General features: G+C 52.1%; 13 protein-coding genes across 13 annotated transcripts; 3 read left to right on the top strand and 10 right to left on the bottom strand.

Annotated features, from left to right (window-relative positions):
• Positions 1-313: 313 nt before the first annotated feature.
• On the bottom strand, positions 314-1,441 carry BJX67DRAFT_380610 (ankyrin repeat domain-containing protein; the record flags this gene model as incomplete). The annotated part of the gene is made up of 1 exon (XM_071032817.1): positions 314-1,441. One exon carries the CDS (start codon positions 1,439-1,441, stop codon positions 314-316), a length of 1,128 nt encoding a protein of 375 aa, XP_070886641.1.
• Positions 1,442-1,706: 265 nt separating this feature from the next.
• On the bottom strand, positions 1,707-2,843 carry BJX67DRAFT_75861 (uncharacterized protein). The gene is made up of 2 exons (XM_071035393.1): positions 2,495-2,843; positions 1,707-2,433 (listed from the first exon to the last, which is right to left on the bottom strand). The coding sequence occupies exons 1-2, from the start codon at positions 2,771-2,773 to the stop codon at positions 1,933-1,935; spliced, it is 780 nt and encodes a 259-aa protein (XP_070886640.1). The 5' UTR covers positions 2,774-2,843; the 3' UTR covers positions 1,707-1,932.
• A 67-nt stretch (positions 2,844-2,910) lies between these two features.
• Positions 2,911-3,628, bottom strand: BJX67DRAFT_352046 (uncharacterized protein). The gene has a single exon (XM_071028966.1). It carries the CDS (start codon positions 3,451-3,453, stop codon positions 3,226-3,228), a length of 228 nt encoding a protein of 75 aa, XP_070886639.1. The 5' UTR covers positions 3,454-3,628; the 3' UTR covers positions 2,911-3,225.
• Positions 3,629-4,343: 715 nt separating this feature from the next.
• Positions 4,344-4,981, top strand: BJX67DRAFT_352043 (uncharacterized protein). The gene is made up of 2 exons (XM_071028965.1): positions 4,344-4,523; positions 4,582-4,981. Exons 1-2 carry the CDS (start codon positions 4,424-4,426, stop codon positions 4,722-4,724), a joined length of 243 nt encoding a protein of 80 aa, XP_070886638.1. The 5' UTR covers positions 4,344-4,423; the 3' UTR covers positions 4,725-4,981.
• Positions 4,982-5,478: 497 nt separating this feature from the next.
• BJX67DRAFT_75853 (uncharacterized protein) lies at positions 5,479-6,114 on the bottom strand. The gene has a single exon (XM_071035392.1). The coding sequence runs from the start codon at positions 5,853-5,855 to the stop codon at positions 5,511-5,513; it is 345 nt and encodes a 114-aa protein (XP_070886637.1). The 5' UTR covers positions 5,856-6,114; the 3' UTR covers positions 5,479-5,510.
• An 863-nt stretch (positions 6,115-6,977) lies between these two features.
• Positions 6,978-8,039, bottom strand: BJX67DRAFT_380607 (cell wall mannoprotein 1 family protein; the record flags this gene model as incomplete). The annotated part of the gene is made up of 1 exon (XM_071032816.1): positions 6,978-8,039. One exon carries the CDS (start codon positions 8,037-8,039, stop codon positions 6,978-6,980), a length of 1,062 nt encoding a protein of 353 aa, XP_070886636.1.
• A 1,121-nt stretch (positions 8,040-9,160) lies between these two features.
• On the top strand, positions 9,161-9,573 carry BJX67DRAFT_75825 (uncharacterized protein). Its single transcript, XM_071035391.1, has one exon. It carries the CDS (start codon positions 9,205-9,207, stop codon positions 9,502-9,504), a length of 300 nt encoding a protein of 99 aa, XP_070886635.1. The 5' UTR covers positions 9,161-9,204; the 3' UTR covers positions 9,505-9,573.
• Positions 9,161-11,012, bottom strand: BJX67DRAFT_352039 (Fe-S cluster assembly protein dre2). The gene is made up of 3 exons (XM_071028964.1): positions 10,958-11,012; positions 10,002-10,846; positions 9,161-9,950 (listed from the first exon to the last, which is right to left on the bottom strand). The coding sequence occupies exons 2-3, from the start codon at positions 10,618-10,620 to the stop codon at positions 9,643-9,645; spliced, it is 927 nt and encodes a 308-aa protein (XP_070886634.1). The 5' UTR covers positions 10,621-10,846; positions 10,958-11,012; the 3' UTR covers positions 9,161-9,642.
• Positions 11,013-11,375: 363 nt separating this feature from the next.
• On the bottom strand, positions 11,376-12,113 carry BJX67DRAFT_75654 (RidA family protein). Its single transcript, XM_071035389.1, has one exon. The coding sequence runs from the start codon at positions 11,917-11,919 to the stop codon at positions 11,464-11,466; it is 456 nt and encodes a 151-aa protein (XP_070886633.1). The 5' UTR covers positions 11,920-12,113; the 3' UTR covers positions 11,376-11,463.
• A 194-nt stretch (positions 12,114-12,307) lies between these two features.
• Positions 12,308-13,371, bottom strand: BJX67DRAFT_371709 (uncharacterized protein; the record flags this gene model as incomplete). The annotated part of the gene is made up of 4 exons (XM_071031126.1): positions 12,308-12,751; positions 12,792-13,132; positions 13,182-13,197; positions 13,261-13,371. 4 exons carry the CDS (start codon positions 13,369-13,371, stop codon positions 12,308-12,310), a joined length of 912 nt encoding a protein of 303 aa, XP_070886632.1.
• Positions 13,372-13,583: 212 nt separating this feature from the next.
• Positions 13,584-15,428, bottom strand: BJX67DRAFT_75663 (uncharacterized protein). Its single transcript, XM_071035390.1, has 3 exons — positions 14,965-15,428; positions 14,690-14,908; positions 13,584-14,634 (listed from the first exon to the last, which is right to left on the bottom strand). The coding sequence occupies exons 2-3, from the start codon at positions 14,743-14,745 to the stop codon at positions 13,746-13,748; spliced, it is 945 nt and encodes a 314-aa protein (XP_070886631.1). The 5' UTR covers positions 14,746-14,908; positions 14,965-15,428; the 3' UTR covers positions 13,584-13,745.
• A 1,119-nt stretch (positions 15,429-16,547) lies between these two features.
• BJX67DRAFT_352029 (palmitoyltransferase YKT6) lies at positions 16,548-17,812 on the top strand. The gene is made up of 4 exons (XM_071028963.1): positions 16,548-16,605; positions 16,653-16,818; positions 16,929-17,215; positions 17,275-17,812. The coding sequence occupies exons 1-4, from the start codon at positions 16,585-16,587 to the stop codon at positions 17,392-17,394; spliced, it is 594 nt and encodes a 197-aa protein (XP_070886630.1). The 5' UTR covers positions 16,548-16,584; the 3' UTR covers positions 17,395-17,812.
• BJX67DRAFT_352027 (putative ABC multidrug transporter) lies at positions 17,813-22,599 on the bottom strand. Its single transcript, XM_071028962.1, has 5 exons — positions 21,820-22,599; positions 20,744-21,769; positions 19,956-20,693; positions 18,911-19,908; positions 17,813-18,855 (listed from the first exon to the last, which is right to left on the bottom strand). Exons 1-5 carry the CDS (start codon positions 22,540-22,542, stop codon positions 18,063-18,065), a joined length of 4,278 nt encoding a protein of 1,425 aa, XP_070886629.1. The 5' UTR covers positions 22,543-22,599; the 3' UTR covers positions 17,813-18,062.
• Positions 22,600-24,247: the final 1,648 nt, after the last annotated feature.

Genomic DNA, 24,247 nt, shown 5'->3' with positions numbered 1-24,247 from the left:
GCCTTGCCCCACCATCGTGAAGCAAAGACGAGCGTTCTGCCGAACGGGTCGAAGAGCGTGCGAAATGTCGCGTTCGGTGATGTTCGACTCTTCTGGAGAGCAGTCGATCTTCGTCGAAAGGAATGGAGTCCGAACTTTGCTCCAGGCAGCATGCGTGTTGCAGCTCCTGGTGCCTAGCATGCGGACAATGCATGTCAGTGAGGTTATGCCGTTAGTAATCAATTCATTCATTGGGTATAACTCAGTTATGCAAAACAAATGCCAGAAACGCTCAAAACAACCATAGAAGCCTTTCACCCCCCCATTCCTGGCGCTATGGAACTTGGACCCTCGGTTTCGGACCGATAGGCGGCTTCCTTAGCTTGTCTGGCCTCGCCTCTCTCGCTTTCGAAAGCATCTCAACGATATCCTCATATCCCATCAACCGGGCAAGACCCAGAGCAGACTGTCCCTCCACCCTTGCATTTACATTCGTACCCTCCGCAAGCAAAATCTTCACGGCCCGGGAATTCCCCACAACAACAGCATAATGCAACGGTGTCGCACGGTAGCCGGTCTGGGTCTCCGAAACATCACCCCCCGCGTCAATCAGTAGCTGGAGGATCTCAGCGTATGCTTCCTTCTGACCCTCCTTCCACTCGAATCTGAGTCTCTCGTGCTTCCTGCGCCACAACAATTGCAAGAAGTCGTCAGCAGCGCGATAGTGTGGTCCCGCAGCGACCCGGCATAGGCTCGGTGAGTGGATAAAGGAACCCGGCTCCTCAGGTGCCGGGTCGTAGGTTGCAATTGCACCAGCCTCCAGAAGCAGCCGGACGCACTCGACATGTCCTCCTTGGGCGGCGTAATGAAGCGCTGCAAGACCTGAGTAACGAGCCCGCATTGGATTCACTTTCGCCCCGTGCGCGAGGAGGACGCGCAGGATCTCAGCGTGTCCCTTTTCCGCAGCGACAAGGAGCGGTGCCCCCAGAAGAGTTGCTTTCTTATTTACATCGGCGCCATAGTCCACGAGCACCTCGACGACCTTGCTTTCCCCGAAAGTGCAGGCGCGGTGGAGGCACGTCTCCCCTTGGGACATGCATTCGGTGACACTTGCACCGTGGTCCATGAGGAGGTGAATGATCTCCAGATTCCCGTACTGCGAGGCGAGGATGAGCGGTGTTGCACCGTCGTCACCTTTCACCCGACATGGTAAGCTGGTTGCTGCCCCGGCCAAAAGGAGCAGGATCGTTGTTTTCACGTAGTTTTCCCGTGCTGCGGCATGCAGCATGCTCATGCCATCTCTCTCGTCGCATTCATCAATTGGACATCCCCGTAGGAGGAGGTCCGAAGAGACTATATCGCTCTCAATTAAGGCAGCTTTTTGGGGGGCATTTAAGTATTCAAAAATCGCAAGCTGGAGCTCGGCTGGAATTGTCTGGAGCGAGTGTCGCCGGGTTGGCATTTCGAGCCTGGTGATGAAGGTCTTGTTGGGACAAGCCATGTGCGGCTGCTGGTGGGGTTTATATAGTGTCGGGATACGAGGCCGAACTCGTCAGCCTAGCCGAGCGGAGTGATCAGCACCGTCTGCTCTATCTTCCGAGGGACTGCTCGAAGAATGCAATCCGACAGGCAATGAATCATCAATCTTGTGCCTGTTGCGATCGTGACGCTGCGAACCTCCATTTGCAAGCGGGAAGATCCGGGGTATGTACGTAAAAAAGCCAGCCCCCCGGAACGGAAACAAAAAATATTCCGAACAAGTAAGCCCTGCTGTGTGATCCCAAGTGTACGTCGAATGCACAGCGCGGCTAGAGAATTCAAGCAGAAAGCTTGGAACGTTTGGAGTGGCTAAGTTACCGTGCAAACTACAGAAAAAGGGCATCAGAATACACTGGTGCTGAGATCAATCCGGGATCCTTAAAGGCGAAGGCGGATTTCGGTTAAGTGGCTGTTCTATATGCGTCGCAGCGTGTACATCCAATGATAAACAGCAGGTGTATAAGCTCCGGACACCGTCTGGCCGCGCGGCGCCTCCAGAGGATTTCTAGAGACTACCTGCCAGTGGGAAGATAATTCCGGCAGGTTCTCGAAGCGCGCAGTTGAGTAAGAAAGCACAAACCACATCGACCCCTTCCGCGTCAATGGGACGAGATGCAATGCCAGAAGTTCAACCGGTGGCATAGTCGTAACCCCTTCACGCTCCAGAACATTGCGCACGGGGGAACAAATATCTAACGTGTCGGACGTTGTTCCAAAGGTCACGGAGCCGGAAGTCGCAAGGGCATCGCTAGTACTTTTATCCAAAATCACATCAAAGGGAGCGAAGGGATGGAGTTGCGACACGTCGGCCCACGACCGGAGGTCGGTACGTAGCCAGAGCATCGCCTGCGACGGGTTATACTTGCTTTCGGCCTCTTGGCCGAGGCGAACAGCTTCGGAGGAGAAATCGACATTCTATGAGAGGAATTGTCATCAGTTGAAGGGTTTCGACTGTTAGAGGCGAGCAAACACATACCACAATGCCATTGCCCCCCCAGCCTCGCTCCACAAATGCGTCCCGAAGCCTGGTTCCCAGTTTCGATATGCCCGGCCCGAGATGGAGGACCCGTGGCCTCGTGTGCCTCTCCGACACAGGCAGTTGCTCCAGGAAAGAGATGACCGAGTCGAGTAGAATCTCACCAGAGTTCAGCCATTCCCCGACATCTTGGCCTGTCGCAAACTTCGTGTCCCAAAAGGACGGATCATCGTAGTCGGGAGCGCCTGTTTGTGTTGCCCGTGTTCGACCCGCTGGCATTCTCTCGCGATCGCGAAGGTGAAGTCGCAAACTTGCTGACTTCGTCCAGAGCGCGTCGTTAGGGATCACGTAAGCGGTCGCCCCCCACAGTCAATCCAGATCGCCGGGCAGCCCACGACCGACAACAACCCGCTAGGCCGCGATTCTCTTGCCTGGTTTCGTTGTTCAAAGACCTCTGAACGAAGTCGCAAGTCGTTTGGGGAAAGATATCGCCACGAGCGCGCCAATAATCCAGTGAACAGCCGCTTCACATCTTTGGCTCTTCCCGATCGGGCTCAGATATATCGTAGGTAGTCGAGACAACAGCAAAGTGTAAGCCACCCGGCGTTTTGTCGATAGGGAACCGTTTCCAGAACGTGAGGCGTCAACAATGCTGTTGTAATGCCCTTAGAGAAGTATAGATGTCGGACTAGCACCGGAAATTGCCCCCTGGGGGGAAAGCCAGAGGCGAATCACTCACTACCAGGAAAACTGCCGCGAAGGGAAGTTCCGCTACACTTCGGTTGGACGGAGTATGGAACCGAATTCCATCCATGCGTGCCGTAGAACGATGTATCATGCGATTCACACACGCACTCCAACCACGGGGATCCGCCTCCACCAGTAGTCGAGCTAGAGGTTATGCGGATATAGGCACAACAGAGGCAAACGAGGCCGCGGATATGCCTCATGGCGGTCATTAGATGACGTCCACGCCATTCTCCAGTGGGTACCGCGTCCAGACGGGCATCATGGCGAGCTTAAGGTGGAGACAAGAGAAACGGCCGATGCATTAAATCTGGGGAATCGATGCCGTTTCAACGTTGGAATCAACCAACTCGACGTGAAGATCGCGAAGCTTCGCCGTCGCACCCAACCAAAGCGCCCGTCGATGCCGAACGACAACAGTGGCAAAGTCGAAAGCTCACAGCAGACCGTGGGTGGGGGAGCAGCTCCAGGAGAGAGGACGAAAGGCTTCAGCATTCCAATGGATGTTGCGCGGGGAATCCATGTGAGGGGCAGCTATAATAGCTTCATTATATGGATGAAACCACGAATCAAGCACGGGACGCGTCTAACCCTGCCAAACAGATGCGATGCCCCTCAAAGCTTCCAGGAGCTCGGCCATCTCAAGTGATTAAGTTCAGAAAATGACTCCTCACACGACGTGAATGTCCCACTCTGGACAGGAGACGAGAGTGCTCCGCGCTCTCAAGTAAACCCTTCCATTCCAGCACCACGACGCCCCTCCCAATCCTCAGAACAACTCCTCGTCCTCCCCCATGATCAGGCAGAGCTGAAGGAACCTTCCTCCCGGCGGATCAGTAAACCAATAAATCTGGCATGGTCGCCTCGTGAGTGATTAGAAACCTTGGGCCCTCTGAGTCGCCAACCAAGGGCACCAATCAATCGCCACCAGCAGTCGCCAATCAATCCAATCGTCATCATCGACACGGAAATGGCTGGACCAGGCCTCCCCAGCTGGGGCTGTGGCCTATGAGCAGTGACTTACCCCGCAAGCTGATGGCGAAAGGGATGGGTATAAAAACCTTCGTGCGGACCCCCGGGTGTCTTGAAACTCAGGAGCTCAGTTCTGACTCTCTCAACTGCTACCATCAAACTATCATCTTTACACAACTCTCCACTCCATTCTATCGAAGAATCAGCAAGATGTCTGCTCCTCAGGTTGTTCAGAATATCTCCAGCGGCCCCGCGGGCGGGTATGTCAGACAGCAGCTGGCGTCTCTGAGAAACAGATTCCTCAACACAGGTAGGGATCTCCTGTCCCCAGTGCGATGAAATGAAGGGTCCATCCTAATCCCGAACAGAAAAGCGAAGGAAGAGGGCTCAACTCGTGTCGACCTCTTTCGCTGCCCACCGTCCTGTCTGGATTACTGCGGGAGGCGCAGCCTACACCTCAGCGGTCGCAGTGTTCTTAGCGACGAAGTACCTGCGACGTCTGCCCGTCTAAATTGCTCGAGGTTTCCGACTTTTCTACTGAATGCTTCTCGAATTTATTGAAGTCATGGTTGAGCCTAGACTAGACTTAAGAGGTGGCGCAGGCACTGTCTTTAATAGACAGCAGCATCTTTCATGTCAACTACTTTCCTTTGTTAGGGACTGGATTTGGAGTTTAGGTGGGATTATGGGCATCATGTGACAGGAGTTAAGGTGTCTTTTGTTCTTAATTTATCGCAAATGAATCCGAAATTTGACTGTCAAGATGAGTGCGAGCATTCCTGAAGGAGGGGTGGCAAAATTCCCTCGTCAGGGGTTACTCGTGACCTCATGTATCAAGTAAGCAACTCGGGCAAGGAGGTAACACTGAAAACCCCTCAAGGGGGATTATCACCATCTTACACCGTCATATAACACTCAGCAAACCGTCAGAGCCATGGAAAACCCCAATACGACACTCACGCCACGATGCGTCAGTGGCTGCACATTCCAAGAGACGTCTGCGTGGTTGTGTTCCCTTCCTCCCAGCCAAATCTTCGTTCGCTTCTTCTGTCTCGCCCTTATCGAGAGCTTGATAACACTGATATCGGTAACGTCGTCCCCCTCCGAGGCCCACGCACCGTGAATCGAAGCTTCAAGTCCCATCGCAAAAACGGGGGCGTGGGCCATTCCCCGGATCCACCACAGGTCTCCATTCCGCGGGGCTCAGGAATCTCATCCCGTATTTCAGCCTAACGCGTTTTGTCAAGGGCGTCTCGTGTGTTTCAGCCCAAATTGATATCACTTTCTCTTGATTGGATCACTCACAGTGGAAAGAATCAACCCCGCTCGCGCTCGCCAATAATGTCTGGGGTGAAGTGGAGGACCCCAGCTCCTTGGCGCATATCAACCCCGCGTTTCTCATCGTGGTGGGTGAGGATTGGTGGGGATTGGCTTTCAGCAGCTGATAAGGGGGTGAATCAACGCAAGACAATGACAGAATTTCCTGGTGCGAACACCCAGAACCTCCTTTGAATTTTGACTCGATCGCCCCATTCAGCCCCTGACACGAGTCAGGACAGGAGAAAAAGATCAACGGTGCCTGAGGAATCAAACCACCTGTCTCCATGAACCTTGGTGTCGACCTGTTCCCATTTCTAAACATAACAGATGGTGCCTGGAGCTCGTCAGGACACGCTGTCAGGCCATTCAGCCTCGTCGTCAATTACCCGATCCGAACAGTGCTGCATTAAGAGCTCTGTTTCCCGAGTGAGACCTGAGATGCGATTTCATCCGTCTGATCTGAGAGAGCAAACTGCCACACTGCCACTCTATGACCCTGTTACAGGACCAAGCACGATCGAGACTCCCCAGAATTGACGTCCCATTTCCTAAGGCCGTTTACGGAACCAGAACACAAGGGCATCCCGCATCAAAGCATACTGCGGACAAAACTTCCCCACAAACATTTGGCGCTCTGGTGCCCCCAAACGCTGGTGTTTTAACAACTGGATGATACCCATCACAAAATGCTCTCGCAGGTCACTCGATTCGGAATAGAAGTTCGAGCCTCATCGGAATCGACATTCGCCCTAATAGCCTCCAGGTACTTCCGATTTGCAAGCTTGAATTATCGTCTTCCTCGCTATCCTTGAGTACGACTAATATAACCTATAACGAGTTATGTCAGAGGTAGTAATCATGCCGTGGAAGGGCTGCAATCTCCCCAGCGGAAGAGCTCGGTTCTTTGAGAGATCATCAAGGAAAGAGCGGGAGGATTGCACCTTCCCTCCTCACCATTATGTTACTTCGGTAACAAATGTTAGCTTCCCGGTTAGGCAGTCGCGACCAACGACCTTAGGGAGGGGATTCTGACGGAGGCAGGTACCATCGGTGCCTTGCGTCTTGCGTCACGGATGCCTAAATTAGCGTCGCATTTCACAAAGCTGCGAGAGTGGTGAAGATGTGGAGAGGGGGCATGTGGTTGTTGTTGGAGATACGGTTGCGGATATTGGGCTTTGCAAAAAATTTAGGTGGAAGAGCTTGTTGGTGTCGCTTTGGGTATGGGGATAGCAGCCAGGTTGCGTCCTTGATTGGCTTGGGGAAGTTGTGGGGATACTTGAGAGGGAGGGGCTTTTGCTCAGGGATGTGATTTGAAGAGATATCATATGAATTAGGGCAATGGATGACAATACTATAGGTTGAATACATTAAAAGTAAGCTTCGTGATATTGCGTTGCAGTAGTAACAGATCCCAGCATATCATATCAGGTAGTCAAAAACAAGCTTAAAGGGCCAAAACAACGGCACCAAGGATCCCTGCGCCGGCAAGGGAAGACATAAAGCTGTTCATAGCCGCAGCGCCGGTGAACTCGGGGGTCTCAGGGCCTGTATCTGTAGGCCCGGTCTCGGTGGGAGTGCTTGTCGGAGTTAGGGTTGTGGAGTCATCCGGCGGGTTCTCAGGACCCGTCTCAGTTGGCTCGGGAGGTGTCTCGGTATCCGTATCGGTTGGTTCCGGTTCGCACGGTTCATCGGTTGGGGTTGGAGTCGGCTCGCACGGTTCATCGGTGGGGGTTGGAGTCGGCTCGCAAGGCTCATCGGTTGTCGACGGGGGAGGAGTCTCAGTCTCCGTTTCAGTTTCGCAGGGGTCGGAGGGGGTTTCGGTGCTGGTCGGGGGTGGAGTAGTATCCGTCGTGGTCTCCGTCGTGCTCGTCGTTTCCGTTGTTGTAGTTGTCTCAGAGGTAGTGGTGGTGGAGGAGCTAGTTGTGGTGGTCGTGGTAGTTGTCGTCGTTGAGACATCCTCGTAGGCATCAATACCCCTCTGAATAGAAGCAGCAATGCCAGCAGAGAGCTCATCCGCAATATCCTTTAGCTCCGGCGGAACCTTGCTCGACAGGGTCTCGGCAAAGGTATTGGCGGCAGCCAGCTGCGCCTGCAACTGGGTGTAAACCCTAGCACCCGCACCAGCCTCGACAACAGGGTCTTTCTTTCCAATGAGATCAGTGATAGTGGTATCCACCACGGATGTTAGAGACGTAATCGGGTTAACAAGATCCAAGGCTTCGATGGCAGTCAAGTCATCACTATCAGCAACGATCTCAGTACCAGCGTTGATTGTGTCGACAAGCTCAGTCGAAGCCGCCTCGATAGCGGAGGTATCACCGCCGGTGTAACCCCGGATGTCATCACCCAGGGCCATTACTTTGGCGTTGATATCCGCAACAACGCTGGTGATTGCCGCGGTATCGCGTTCAACAAGCGTGGGCTCCCAGGTGGCCTTGGTTGGCGTAGCAAGAACAGTGGTGATGGCCCCAAGGCCAGCCAGGATGAACGATGGTTGGAACCTCATGGTGAAACCAATATAAAATGCAGAATCGTGAGGTACAGAGCAATTAAGCAAGGGGGTGTCGAGTGATATAGACCCCAAGCAACGAAAAACTGCAAGCTAAACGAGCGAAGGGTGCCTGGGAGCACCCCAAACCCTGGACAAGACAATGACTTTATGGTTGCGGGAAGCAGACAGGGTGCCCAAGCACATGCGCTCCTCCATGGCCACGAGGTTCACCTCGCTTCTCCAGAAACAACACACCATCTTCCATGGATTCTCTCACCAGCTTGGCAAACGCTAAACGCCGCCACAGGCTCGCGACTGGGCATTCGTTGGGGTAAATATTTGGTTACATCCGATGCTGCCCTTCTACTCCAGGAGGTTGGTATCCGGCAGAGGAGACAAGACAGGGATCTATCGGGGAGCGTACTCGAGATTTACATAGTTGAGAGAGCCATACTCTTCTTCAACACAAGATGCCCATCCACATCTTGTCGATCCTGGGAGATCTCTGTTCAAGAGTCTGCCGGAAGACCCCAATTCCACTGCTGTACTAGTCCATTGTCGGCAATGACTGCGAATATCAATGCTTGGTCCGTCGGTATTTGCACAGGGTCCATCCCTCAGGAAATGAGAGTCTGCTCACTCGTTCTCATTGACTCAAGCCACCAAGTTCGATTAGACTCCCGTGTTGTGATTCGAGGAAGCGAGGTCCCGCGTATGATGCCTCGGAGCATAACTCGGAAAACTCCAGCTACAGGCGCGGGGTTCTGAGACATGGCATATCCGCTGTCTCGGTTCACGCGTCGACCAGAGTTAAAAAATCTCCCAAGTCAAGGGCACTCATGGCGAGGAGGCATTGGAAGACGGTGATGAAGCACAAGTCTGGAAACCCGGTGACCTCAGCTCCGATTCACCATGTCTTTCGGAAACGATGTCTCAGAGCGAGAAAAATTCAAGTCGCAAAACCCAAAGAAGAATGGCCTGGTTTGATCTCGGAGAACCAGTCCAGTGCCCAGTCCTCAGTCTGTGCCAGGCAGAGTCACGCACGGACACAAGCCGAGGAAGCATCAACTGCCCTCAGCTCTCTCTTCATCCAACACAGGAATCTCATCCCGGATTTCGTGAGTTCTTAACCTGGTGGACGGTCAAAATGCATTATAAACAAGGAGAGGTTGTCTAGAGGATGAACAAGGATAAGACGCAATTCGAGGATGTCAAAAATTCCGCTCCAGGAATTCCCAGTCCTTGCATGGGCGTGCAGATATATATTGCCATTAACATTCTCAACTATCTCACGGGCCAGTGCAAGGATATTCTCTCGTCAAACAAGACTCATTTGAGGTGCTTCGGCCATCTTTTACGAGCGGGAGAACTCCGCGTTCAGCTTGCCCCTGATCGATTTCCACCTCCGATGCGACTGACCAACCGACTACAAGTACTCGGCAAGATTGAAAGTACCATGATACCGGTACTCGAACTATGAGTCCCGAGGCTAATCCCAAATGCTAAATACTCATTCATTTTATCTAGCGACGGCATATTCAACTAAATTCAGAGAAACGCCACAAATGAGCAAACAACGCCCAAAGCTCCAATGAATGATCCAAGCATAATACCATTATTACAACTGCGCAACATCGTTCAGGATTTGGACCTCCTGACCAGGCTTGAAGGCCGGGAGACCGATGTACGGACAGCCGTCACACCTAAAGGCATCACCGAGGGCACAGTTACCGCAGGATCCTGCCTTCCCCTGCACCGTGAAATCCAGTTCGTTCAGGTCGTCCGAATCCAGCTTCAGTGCGTTCAGGTTCTTGTCTGCGGTCTCTCGACGCTCCTTATCTTCGGCTTCGAGTTGAGCAGCCAGACCGCATGTGCAGTCCTTGCAAGCGCGACGTCGTCGCCCGGCCTTGGGCTGGCACTCTGGCGCTGTGGAAGTGTCAGTGGAGATCCCAGAAAGTAGGTATGGCATTGACTTACGCGGTATAATCGGCCGCTTGAGATCATCCGCCGACAAAAGCGTATCCTCATCGATCAACTCATCATCATCAAGATCGTTCGTATTATCAAAACTGATAATCGGAGGAGGCTGTGGAGCCGGGGCGGGGGCAGCCTTCTTCTTTCTCCCGAGCTTCAGCGGTACAGCTGCACCAGTCCCAACGTCCAATTTCTCGAACCCACCAGCCGACTTGACGAGTCCAGCCAGAACGGCCTCTCGCTCCTCCGCCTCACCGAAGAAGTTATCCTGCGTCTGTAACTTCGCACCAGCTTTCATGGATGGGACAACAGCGCCATAAACCTCTCGCTTGAGCAACTGGAGCGCCTCGGACCGCCGAGTTCCATCGGTATCTGTGAGGACGAGGACGAGATCGTATGTGTTTGGTTGGAGGGAGACGAAGCCGGCTGAGACACGATCAAGCATCTGCAGATCGGTTGTGTTCCGGTCATAGGTTGTGAAGAGGGTGCGGAGTTTGTCTTCTTGGGTGGCGATCGAGGGGGGTGCGAGGAGGAGTGTCCGCGTCGTGTTGATGGAATTCGAAGGCGCGAGAGACCCGTTGAAGTCCGAGGATGTATCGATTGTCACAAAGGAGGGAGCCATTGCGTCTATAATCTTTATTCTAAGGCCTTAGTGCAGATGCAGCGAATCAAGGTCGATGGAGGGTGAATCGTCGATTCTCTGCCTCGAAGGCAGACGGCGAGGAAGTCGCTGGTGCGAATTATAAAACAGAAAAAGCAATGTGCAAGGCGATATCGGGAGATGCAATATCGTCCTCAGTGAGTCGTCGGTCAGCAGCAGGGGACGAGTTGAAAATATGCCGAGATCTCTGAATTGGTGCACCCTTGTTGGTCAGCGGAATTCTTATCAATCAACGCCCGAGGGGCAAAAGCAAGCACGTGATCCGCGGAGATGCAGAATCCTCGTATCGTCTCGTTACCTGTCTGCCACAGATCATACGACTACCCGGAGTTACCAAATTTTCATCCAATCGAATGGCTCACAGATCAGTATTTAACCACAAACTGCTTTTCTATTCCGTACTGTCATTTCGTAAAACATATACGAAATTCTGACATCCGATACAGGAGACTAACCTCCTCAGCCCATTTTGAGTCACTCACCGGATTGCTATTACTAATCCCGCTCATCCCCGCTTTCGGGCCCCAATGCGGAAAAATGATGTCGCAGCTGGACGAGTGACAGCTTGAGTTGTATTGATACTTTGCCAGAGGAAGCTGTTGATCAGAAGTTGAGGTCCAGTACGCATGTAGTTTTCCAGACAAACAATCCGCCCAAAGCCAGAGGACGATTAATGGTGTCATTCGAAAAGGGAGACAGCATATATAGTTCTTCCCAACCAAACACCAGGAGGGAGTAACCGACCCTCGACGAGTCGAGGAGTGTAGTATCGCGAGATTTACGAGTAAATCGCAACCCAAAGCTTCAATCCACCTCCACAACAGCCGTACACTTAATCTCAACCAACAGCCTCTCATTCGGCAGCTCCTTCACCCCAATCGTTGTCCTCGCAGGCGCACCCTCCCTCCCCGGCCACACCTTATTCCACTCCTCATTCATTCCAGCGTAATGCTTCGGCAAATCAACCACGAAGACAGTGGCATCGATGATATTCCCTAGCCCTCCCTTCCCGTTCGTAGCGCCCTCGATAATAGACTGGATGTTGCGTAGGACGGCGGCTGTTTGGGCTCTGATATCGAGGGTACGGCTTCCGTCGGGGTTCTCCGTAACGCCGTCCCACGTTCCATCGCCCCGACGGGAGGACGTTCCTGAGACGTAGATTGTTCGGTGGGGGGTTGTGGGTGCGAGGCGAGCATGGGGGTAGTTTGCTAGCCCTTGGGCGTTGGAAGCGGGTCGGAAGAAAGGGGTTCCGTTGGACATTGTAGATATAAAATCCAATATGAGAGTTAGATAGAGAACTGGGATACAGCGATTTGGAATGGTGATGCCGGAGGATGGTAGCGCGGGTTAGAAATATGCCCAGGGTGGCCAACGCTCTCCAGTACCCTCGAAAGCATGATGCGTGGTGTGGAGTATCAATCTGTCAACCGATCTCACTAATAATGCTCCACATTGTGCAAGGGAACCCCCTCCGAGGACGAGCGCCGGATTTATAACCCGAGCATACAAGGATGCCGTTTTGGGTACATCTCACACTCAACCGTGATTTCCGCTCTTCTGGAGGAATTGACAGTCGAGAACCCTTCATGGCCCCCCACTGAGGAGACAAAAATATGGACACCTAACCCTAGGATAACCAATTACCAACTCACTTGCTCTCCTTAATGCCCAGCATCTCCAACGTCCTCGTCCACAATTTCTCATCCTTACTCTTATCATACACATACTCACGCACACCTTTCCACTTCACGTCACCCAACGCAGGCTCCGCCTCTCGACAATCCTCTAAATACTTTCCGCCTCTCCCTTCCCACTCCTTCGCTACGGCAGCAAAAACAGTCGTAGCCGCGCCCTGCTCAGCACTCTTCATTATCCTTAACACATCCGGATTCGACCTCAGCCTCTGCGTGATGTTCTTCGGAACATATCTCTGCAGATCCGTAAAAATACCGCCAGGCATCAAACTTAGGGCATGTAGACCCCTCGATCCGTAGTGCCGATCTACATAGTTAGCCATATAGATTTGGGCTAACTTGCTCTGCCCATATACTTTCATGGGCGTGTAGACGCCCTCCCCCTTGAGATTAATATCCTCAAATTCAATCTCAGCGATGGTGTCCGCTACTCGAGACATTAACGAGTCGCGACGCGAATGTCGGCGAAGACGCCGCCGCCTTTATCATGGAATCTTTCAGCAACCAGAAGAGCAAGAAGTGTCCGATATAATTTGTCGCGAGTTGCATCTCGAACCCGTCGGGTGATTCTTCACGAGTAGGAATGTGCATTACGCCGGCGTTGCATATGAGGACATTTAACGTACTTGACTTTTCCAGGAATGTCGCGGCTGCAGCACGGACGGAAGAGAGTGAGCTTGTGTCAAGCTGGAGGAGTTCCACTCGGCCGGGCCCGAGAAACGCTTTACAGGCGTTTTGTCCCTTCTCTAATGATCGGGTGGTTGCGAAGGCTCTCGCCCCTGTTCTGGCGAGGGCGCGCGGTTTCAGTGCCTATTCCTGCTGAGGAACCTGTGACTAGGAAGATCTGAAAGGGGTTAGAGGAGCATACTATGGATGAGCAATACAAACATCGAAAGAGAGAGAATACCTTATCCTTCATCTCGCCTTCGAGATTCTCATCGCGGATAATCTGCATGGCCGTCGGCCGAGCATCGCCTGGACCGCATGGGCTCTTGTGGGCTTCGGCGTATCTTGACATCCTTTAACTATGAAGGGCTCTTCAAATATGTCGCTTGCGAGAGAGCTATACACCTAATAACCAGGTGATAAATCCGAGATAGCTGAACTAATCACACAACGTTGTTCGATGACCGATGGATCTGGGTTGATCAGTCCACGTCCACGGGCGGGGTCAAAGCTTACATTATCCTAAGTACTTGTAGGTTTGCCTCAATCATCGGAGCATACGGAGTATAGTAAGCGTATGATTGGTTAGCCTGGGAGGTAAGACCTTGACAGGCAGAGAGACCCCATACCGAAACAATTCTAATCCTTGGCAGCATAAAGAGAGCATAAAGAGATATGGCGGAGGCTAGGGAACTGGGTTTGCTTGTACGGTCTGCACTCTTCACTCTATAGTTCTGACCGCATATCATATGCGTCTTCCTCCTCGTCCTCCTCACAATAATTAGCTTCCTCGCATCGTTGAAACCGAGCCTCTATGTCCCTTCTAGCAACTGTTGCAGCCTCTCTTGCCGCAGTAAACAATGGCCTGCTTCCGTCTTGCCGGGAATCAGAAGTGGATGATTTATAGCGATCAAGAAGAGATGAGTTGATGCTGGTATGACTTTGTAGGAACTCGCGAATCACCCCGAGCAAAACAGCATCGTGGGCATGCGAGCCGAGAAGTAGAAGGTGATCAACTTTATCATCGCCAACGATGATTTTCAATAGCCTCTCAACCTCATTCCGGTATTCCATTGAGCCATTATTTTTCTCTGCCCCGTGTTGCGGGCTCTCTAGAAGCCTGTCAGGCCAGGGATATCCGTACGATCTGGTATTTAGGGTTATCCCAAGGCTTTTCGAATTGTAGCTGACAACGAGCATAGAACTGCTGTTTGTCCCGCTATATTCGTCTGCGTCGTCACGTACACCGTCACGTTTGAGCGAGTACATCGAGACAATATTCCCCCCACTGTAATCCAGTCCGGCGAACTGACACGCGACCTGAAATAAGTCCTGATAGATGTGGCCTGTGCTAGCTTCGAAATCAGGCCACGTAAGAAAGACATTGGTGTACTCCAATGGCGGGTCGATATAATCCAACGCGGTAGATTTGATATTAGACAGCATCCCGGCTACTGCACGGATTAATGGCTTAGACGGATATTCTTGAGGCGTTTGACGCCAGGAGTCGGCAAGCTGGTTGAATATGTTCTCGATTAGGCGGGTCCAGGCGATAGGCGACCACCAGTATCTGCTAATGGGATAGGGGTCGGACGATGGGTATATTATTCGCCCTCTGGGAGGCTCGTCAGCATATTCTTAGATCTCACTGGTTGAGGACTTGAGCTTACATTGATGACCCAAGGCAATTGCGGACATTCTGCGCATCTTCCGCGAGCGTCCTCATGGCAGATAAATACTCCGCAGAGCCATTTATTTGAACGAGATCCTTTCTGGTGCCATTCTCAAAGTGAATTGCGGCTGTCCTAACCGTATGTTAATTGGTACAGGGACTTGGTATGCCCTAGTTGGGAATTACCCGTATGCTATAGTGAGATCGATTCCAACGCCTATGCGCGTGTGTTAGCGATTCTGGGGCACCCATCGGCTATTGGGAACGTCCTACCAGGAGCATTTCGTAGCTCTGGGGGTCTACAATCCCCACACGGCGTACTAAACGCAGCACTCCTTGCGTTTGTCGGTCCGAAGACGGCCAGGTAGGTTAGTAGAGAAGCCCATCCCAGCACTTGGAGGCCGGAAGTTCTGCGACGCATAACGCCTGCCAAAAGTCAAACGAGCGAGTGTGAAAAAGAAAGAGAAAATAAAAATTTAACGCGCTTCCTCTGTGCTGGGAAGATGATACTTGAGACTCAAAGCCAGAACGGCGATCCTGGAAACAGAGGATTCCAGAAGGATTCCGCCCCACGGTCACGGGCCCCGATTGCGGACATTCGACTATCAGGAGCCAACCACGACAGAAGGTTGACGATGGGGTCTGACGAGTATACCCCTCAAATCACGGACATCTAGATGGATGATCGGCCTTAGCAAACGTTAGGGAGGAGTCGGCGGGTTCAAGAAAAGGGATGCTCAGTATAGGGAAAGAATAGGGGACAAGGGCTCCGCGAAGCGCAGTCAAGAAGGCTGATTGATACCAGCAGGTAGGGTGAGCAGTCTATCCTCTCCGTAGATGATCCAATAACGTTGGTTGGGGTGAGCAAGGTCGGCTCTGTGCCTGTCTCGTGAGGCCGTCTGGGCGCTTCGCTGTGAAGAGAACCTGCAGAACCCGGCAGTCGTCCAGTACCACCACTGCTGCACCAATTTTACAACCCGAAGCTTGATTGTGGGGTTAAACAAAGTCGATAGAACGGAATTGCCGCCCACGAGAAGGCTGCGGTAGTAACCCGGTCTTTGTGGTGTGTCAGTGGCAGGATTATGCTCCCTGTCACCATGTCATACAGCCTCCGTGATTTATTGTTGGGGACGTGGGTCGGTTACTATATTTATACTAACAGATAGAAGCTGTCACACACTGGCGCTGACCGCCGCAGTCCTGACAGAATACAGATCTTGTTTTGAAGTCACGCCTGCGGTGGCGAGTAAAATCCCTTGTGAAACGAGCAAAAACCTCACCAAAACGCAATGACACCCAAGCCGAGACAGCCTGAGTTGCGGCAAATTGACTCTTCGTCTCTCTGTCGACCAGAGGACAAATATTCACGAGGCGGGAAGTACTGGCCAATACCAGGACTCTGAGGGACCAAAATCAGGAAATGTCGACCCCAGAAGCGAGGGCTCTCGACGGCAGACTGCGAGAGCAATTTCCAAAGTTAGTAGCCATATGACAGGAGCCGTGGCCAACGACTTACCGGGATCTGGCCAAGGAGATTCCGAGGCTGTCCTCTCAGTCGTTGCCATGATCATCTACAACCACCGAGAGTTCCCTTCAAGCAAATTTTACCCCTTCACCTTCTGAGCCCCATGATGACGGTAGGCTCCAAGATTGCATTTATCAGGATGACGCCCATCAGGCAGTAAAATTCCCACGAATTCGAATCAGCGATGCGACCTTGGGAAAGTCATGAACTGCCCATTCAGGAAGCAGAGGGGCCTCAGCACGTGAGCATATGGAGCTGATTCTGCCTCTCGACACCGCCACACAGCATCACAATCACATCCAGACGCTCCCCGTTCCTTCACCACCCCACATTCTTCTCTGAACTGTTACACCCCCTGATCCGCCAAAATGAAGATCGTCTATATTGGTGTAAGCTCTCTGCTACCTTCCGGTACTTCAGAAACTGACCCTTGCAGGTCCTCCGGAAGGCTCAGCCGGACGCTATCGAGCTATGCTGCGAACGGGAGCTGAGCAGCTACTCGCGCTTCACCAGGGGAAGCATCTCGGAGTTCACGACCATGTTTAGCAAGCTTGTTACCTCTCGTACCGAACCAGGCCAACGGCAGGATGTACAAGAAAAAGGCAAGTGGAGGAACTGAGTTGATATGTCGTCGGCCCAAGTTCCAACTCGGTCACCGCTCAGGGGTCAATGTCGAGTCGGGTGAACTCTGCTAACGAGAGTTCGAATCCAGATTTCGTTTTCCACGTCTACGCCTCGAGCCAATCGCGCGGCCTTGCCGGTGTCATTATTAGCGACGACGAGTACCCCTCTCTCGCTGCGCACCAGATCCTCTCTAAACTTCTCGACGAGTTTATCACACAGAACCCCTCCGCTGCAACTGCCAGCGGGCCGGTCTCTTTCCCAGCCCTCCGGACATACATCACTCAGTACCAAGACCCGCAGAACGTTGGAAGTATCTTGAAGATCCAGAAGGAGTTGGACGAGACCAAGGTTGTCTTACACAAAACCATCGAGAGCGTGAGTTTCCCCGAAACCCCGTACTCCAATCTCATTCCCAATCCTAACAATACGTTTAGGTCCTGGAACGTGGCGAGAAACTCGACGATCTCGTCCAGAAGAGCGAAGGCCTCAGCTCCCAAAGCAAGATGTTCTACACAAGCGCAAAGAAGCAGAACTCCTGCTGCGTTGTCATGTGAATCACGAACTAGCGTCGATTTCTCTCGTTATGACTTTTTTACCTGCCCATATCTACGGAGTCTTATTTACGGCGATATCACCGCTCTTTTCTTACGCTCAATCATGCTTGATGAATCCCCCAGTCAATATATTGCAGTTTTGCTTTTATCCGTGATAAGAGTGGCTCGACACGAGTTTGCCGATGCTTTCTGCGTTCAGCATCATACTACTAGTACAATCTTTGTATGCTAGATAGAAGCACATGCTCGGATGATAATCGACTCATGATTGCTCCCGGAGCCGACTTTCTTGCGCAAAGTCCGATGAGGACTAACTTTTCTTGCAGTCTCGAGGATGGCCGAGATCCCCTGATTTGACGAGCGTAAGTTTTGAATATTCCCCGCTCAAGTTTCCTTCTGTCAAGAAATCTCGAAGTCATAATCCTTCTATTAAACTTTAAGATGGTATATATATCTAAATACAACTCCCGCAAGGCGACTCCGTCTATTATTCGTGGCCAAATGTAGCAAAGACCCAGAAGAAGAGAAAATACGATGAGAAGAATCATTCACCCGAGAAACATGAATCACTCCAACATATGAGAGAGGAGATTGATGGAGAAACACGTAAACAAAAGCCTCACATCACACTCGACCGAAGCAGTCGAAGGGGGTGTGTAGAAGGGGACCTACTCCTCAGCCTTCTTTGAAGCCTTGGTCCGCAACTTCATCAGTGCATAAACGAGCGCGTAACTGCTAATGACGAAGATGGCGACAATAGCCGTATCTCGCCATCCGTAGTAGTAGTCCAGCAGGTTTAGACCGTACAGGTAGTCGCTGCCACGGGTATACTGGCAAACCTGACAAGACTCGGTAGCCTCCGGGTTAATCAAGTTCGAGCGAGCACCCATCCCCTGCATGAAGATGGATAGGTAATCAGCGCAAGTAGAGCCGTTTGGCGGGTCGAAGGTTGCGAACTCTGACGGCCGGCAGGTAATGTCGACGTCGAAAACGGTGAATGTGAGGAGGGAGCCCATGAGGTAGTTGAATGGGTTGATCCAGTATATCCAGTAGCGCCAAAACTCCTGAATCTGAGCGTACGGGACGAGGACACCGCAGAAGGAGACAAGGGTTCCGATGACGAGTGGGTTTGTGAGGGTTGCAAAGACAGCGTTGGGGGCGTAGGCGGAGATGAATTGACCGATCCCGGTGTAGAGACCCTCATAGAGAAGCATGACGAAGAAGACAGCGCCAGCTTTGTCAGATGCCGTTGGCATGCCGGTTTGATAGTAGAAGCAGACGAAGTAGAGGACTGCGCAAAGGGCGAGATAGGGGAGTTCGGAGACGACTAGACCGGTCACAAAGGCGACCCAGGAGTACATTCGGGATTTCTTCTCGCGAGCATCGTAGATATCACGGCGTTCAATAAAAAGCGGTTGCAACTGGGCGATGGCGCCAGGGGCGACGAAGATAAAGTTGAACCTAAGCGGGTGAGTAAAGAATTAAACGAGAATTAGAAAGTCCGAGGGAAGCTTACAACGCAAAAAGCTTCAGTTGCAATTCCCCGACAGATTCACCCATCTTCCAAAAGGAAAAGCCATTGAACAAAGCAGAGCCAATGTGCAGAGCGAGCTTATTGTTGACATAGTCCGTGTTACGGTAAACAGCAACGCATGTTCGCTTGGTGACAATCATAGTCTGCTGCCACAAGGGCATAGCGAATTCGTTTCCGTCGTCGACAGTACCCGGCGGCTTAGATGCCGCGTCGCTGACAATGCGGTCAAGTTCCTGAAGAGCGGTTGTGTGCTCCGGGGAAGCTTTCCAAACTTCATGCCAGTCACGACCTTGTGAGAGAGAACCAGAGACAACGTCAATCATATGTTCAGCAGGGTTAGCATTCGGAGGGCATGGGGCTCCATGGCGAGCGAAGTACTCTTTAACAGTCGATCCGTTGTCGCCGATGTCGCCGAAATAGACCATCTTTCCGCCCTTGGCCAGGAGTAACAAGCTATCAAATTCGGCAAAGAGTTGAGCAGACGGCTGGTGGATAGTCACAAGCACAGCCTGGCCGACATCAGCCAACTTGCGTAGGAAGCGCACAGTATTGTACGCAGACTGTCCATCGAGACCGGAAGTCGGCTCGTCCAAGAATATCAGAATACTAGGCTTCGAGACGAGTTCAACACCGATTGTGACGCGTTTGCGCTGTTCAACAGATAGACCAGCGCCTACGCGGCCGATCAGTGTGTCAGCAATATCGTGCAGCTCCAACAGGTCAATAATGACGTCGACATATTTCAGTTTTTCCTCTCGAGGTGTGGCACGTGGCTGTCGCAGAAGAGCAGAAAATTCCAGGGCTTCACGAACGGTCGCATAAGGCTCGTGGACGTCAAGCTGCTCACAGTAGCCAGCAGAGCGCTGGAATGAGACCGGCAATGGCCGGCCATCGACAAGAACCTGTCCATGAATCGTACCAGCCGTCTTCCGCTGGGCAAGCACATCAAGCAGAGTTGTTTTCCCAGCACCTGACGATCCCTAGATGCTGTTAGTTTTTGTTGGAAACTCGAGACGAATATTCTCACCATCAGAGCGCTAAGCATGCCTGGTTTCACCCATCCATAGACATGGTCGAGGAGCTGACGATCACCAGATGGGGTCTTCACGGTGTAAGAGAGATCCTTCCATGTGAACACAGACGTATTGCGGATCAGCTGGTTATCAAGCTCACTTCGATCCGGAGATCCTTCATCTTGAAGCTTCCCCGAGCTTTTCTCGTTTGTCTGAGATTCCTCATCACGATGGATATTTTGGCGATGTTTCTCCACGCTCTCACGTGGAATCAGAAGGGATGGTCCATTTTCCGAAGCACCCTTCCACCGCGAGGTTGCAATAATGGTGAGGACGGCAAAAAGAGCCCACCAGGCCCAGAGGATGCCAAAGTTACGCCAGACATGCGAGTGGCTGTACGACAGTGACGCCAAGTAGTCATCGCCCGTAACAAAGTTTCTTCCAGGGATAGCACCTCCGACGCCTGTGCAGGACTGAGTGGTGGCGTTCTCGTAGCCCGGTCCGCTAGGGACAAGATTAGTGCCAACGCATGGGATTATCTTGCTGTGAAACTCGTTTGATAGAAGTGCGTCGAAACCGTAAGCTAGGGGGTCAATCCAGTAGATCCACACAAACCAGGGGTGCATCTCTGGCTTCCGGATCATATAACCAGTGTACATAATCGCAGCGGCAATCAAGAAACCAGAGATCTTGGATGCATCATCAAAAGTCTTGAATCCAGCTCCAATAGCCCGAAAGACGGCAGTCATCGCCTGCCAGTCATTAGCAGAGCAGCTTTATCTATTTTTCCTGCATAACTCACCATGGTGGTAGCGAAGACTACAATCCAGAACGTGAAAAATGCGGCAGCAGTCATTTCAAGTCCCACCATAAAGTAGAGGACGATCGAGAAGATACTGACTTGGAAAATAAGGACAGGAATATCCGCGGCGATCTGCGCAATACAGAACGCAGCAGGGTGGAAGTAGGCAAAGGCCTTGTGTTTTATTAATACCGGACGCCCTTGGAACGATTCTGTAACTTCGGCCATCGCAAGTAGGGAGTTGTAAAGAAGGGCGAAGAACAGTGCACCGGATTTGACAAAGAGACCAGCTGAGTTGTTCGGGGCATCGTAGAATAGAGAACCAGCAATCAATGCCTGAATCAGAGTCGAAACCTGCTTAATGATAAAGGTCGCTTTATCGCCCCAGAGAATTTGGTATTGCCGAATAACGCAGGCCTTGGCTTGATTCACGAAGTCGACGGTGAATGGGCTGTTTTTCGGGAGCTGTTTGGGTTGTTCCTCCGCGACCGCGGCCTTGAAGTCATCGGTTCGTCGAATGGACAGTTCCGAGTCGGGGTAGTTGTACTCGGAGACCATCTCAGCCTTCACCACAGACTTGTTGTACTCGTCTAGCATGGCGTCCGCATTCCGGGGGAAGCGTGCCTCGAAGCCCGGGTGGATCTTGCGCTCGGTAGGTACCGTGACACCAGTTAAGAAATCGGCGACGTTGGAACCCTCGCGGCAGACGAATCCGAGCGACTCCATGTATGGCCGGGCTTGGGCCATGGGTCCGTAGTAAATCTGCTTTCCCTCGTCCAGAACCAACACCTTATCGAACAGATCATAGATACCATTACCCGCTTGGTAGAGTGTGACAATGGTTGACAGGCCCATGACATCAGTCAAGGCACGCACAGCTTTAGTCCACTCTAAAGCGGTGCTCGCGTCAAGACCTCTTGTACTATTGTCCCAGCAGAAGACCGAGGCACGAGTAGCAAGACATTCAATGATCGAGACACGCTTCCGCTCGCCGCCGGAAACACCCCGGACATACTCGTTGCCAACCTGCCGCCATTAGTTCGCTGCAGAGAGTGAGGGGCGAAAGAAGCAGGTACCTTTGTATCAACAGTATGTGAGATACCCATTGACTCAAGCAACAGCTTCTTCGTTTCTTGGCGGTAAGCCTCTGGTGACTCAATACCATTGGGCAGACGGTAAGGAACCTTCAGTCGTGTTGCAAAATCCATCGTCTCGTCAACTGTCAGACTGGGGAAGAACAGCTCCTCCTCTGTATTCATGACAATCTGACCACGGTATTGCGCAGCCTCTTCCGCGGTCATCGAGCCATACCGAACATCTCCTTGAACGGACTTGTATCCCAGACGTTGATTGGCAAGCATCTTCAACAAAGTCGTGCAACCAGATCCAGGCCGGCCAAGGACCAAGAGCATCTCGCCTGGTTTGACGCAGCCATGGCTGTTATTGAGAATTGTTCGGAGTGGGGGTTTGTTGCGGGACTCTTTGACCAGCTGCGGGACGTTGAACTGTGATAAGAAGTTCTCTTGCACTGCAGCTTCGGCGCTGACAACTTCGACACTGAGATTTTGCCATGTGACGCCCAATTCCTGACGCTTGAACCCAGACTGCACCTGACGCTCGTGTTGTTGCTTCACTTGGGGCATAAGAGCCCAACCATCGGCACGGCTGACTTTTTGATCAGGCGAAGGTGTAGAGGAACCGTCATCCAAGGCAGTAGATGTACTGTCGGCATACCCACTTACCACAGTCTCCCGAGACTCTTGGGGCAGGGCATTGTCCTCCAGGCTGAATGGAGGCATGTTGGCAGGGCGTTACCTCGTGGGAATTGGTTCTCAACGATCAGCAACATTTTCGAAGGGCAGCCCAAGAAGTATATAAACACCGCCGCCTCGCAGTGGAGTGGGTCAGGCTCGGAAACGCCTGAACAAGCAGCCCCCGAACGGGAGCCTGTGTCAGACCGATTCCGAGCCGACGGTCCACATGGTTCTCGTGTTACAGATCATTTCCAATGCATCCAGAAGTCCTCCGCGGAATACTCCGGGGTGAAAGGCGCAGAGCGTTTCGTGCATGGGGCCGAGAATACGGGCGGTGGAGCGCGGATGGACACGTCATCTTCCAATGGAAAGTCGAGATTGGCGACAGATTCTGGCAGATTCGGGCGCAGAGCCTTCTTTTGTCGACAACAAGCCGGAGGAGAGATGACCAGAGGCAAGCCAGTGGGTCGAAGTCGGGAGTCGGCGAAGGGGGCTCCGACCTCAGTTTCTGCTCTCCAGTTCCGCTGACTCAGCGATATTTTCATCCAGACCCAATCGGGCGAAGTCCTTCTTTCGTTGTCTCCGATGCCGCTGAGTCAGCGGCACTGGCGCGAAAAATCTCCAAAAACAGCGTCACTGAAAAGGCTGAAACGAGACAACTTCATCACGTCATCTCACCAAGCCCAATCTCGCGAGGCTCCTTGTTTTTGAAACTCCGGGCATAATCGGGGTTTGGCAGCCAGGGTCTGGAAAAGCACCTCAGCAGCCCCAATTGAAATGATGCGAGCTGAACGATGTCTCCCTGGAGGAGGAAGAGGAGGAGGAGTGCTGGGCTTCTTTTCACCAGTAGTTTCATCTGCTGCCCTGCGCATGATCCAGCAAAAGACCTAAAAACTGAGATTGGTCTCTGGAGCCGATGGCTCATGGCTGCCTGGGGTTGCCGCGGATGAAGCACTTCCGGATCAACACCTGTGTTCGGTGATCCCAAGAATTCGAGCTCATCTTGCCAATGCGTGCAGCACTTCGCATGCAAATCAAGAGGTCCAACACTGGCGAAGAGGCTTATCTAGATTGAAGGGCGAGTTGTTGTTGCCACAGGGCGTGTCAAGACTGGAGAGCGTCGTGATCTTCAGGCTGCGGGATTGAGACCATTCTCAGATTCAGGGCGCTCAAGCAATATGTCCTGCTTACTGTGGTTACCAGCCTGGCTTCGGAGCAAAGTCGGACATCCCATCTGCTACCACGTTCGAGCAGTTACAGGTAAAAATAACTAGCACATAGTATACAGATAAAAGATTAAGAGGTGGTTATGAGAACAGAGTTACAATGAACCCGGGGGGATCTTCCATTTGGATCTTTCCCAGGACGACCCAGTGTTGCCAAGTTCCGTTGGTAAACCAAATTGAAGGATAAACACTGATTGTGATCATGCCTTGCAACATGAGCATGTGGCTTTTTACATTCCAAGCCTTTGATAGTTTCCCCTTGCTTCCCTTTTGCTGAACCAAGATGATGGCAGTGGAGCCAGAGGAAGACAACCAAACTGTCGACCGTCATCGAATTCGATCTTCTGATTTCACCTCCTAATATCGCTATCATCGTTCCTTCATTTCGCTTCACTCTTTCAATCCCCCTTTCCTAATATGGCTATCGTGAAGGCCTCTCGGAGGTCTCATCGCAGGTATAAATATCGCTACGTGGCCCTTAATTAGCAACTCAGATTCTTCTTCCGCTTTCATCCCTCCGATTG

This window comes from Aspergillus lucknowensis (assembly GCF_044049455.1).
Source record: "Aspergillus lucknowensis strain CBS 449.75 chromosome Unknown BJX67scaffold_17, whole genome shotgun sequence".
Lineage (NCBI taxonomy): Eukaryota > Fungi > Ascomycota > Eurotiomycetes > Eurotiales > Aspergillaceae > Aspergillus > Aspergillus lucknowensis.
Note: the sequence above shows the minus strand (reverse complement) of the source record. Positions and strands in the feature narration are given on the sequence as shown.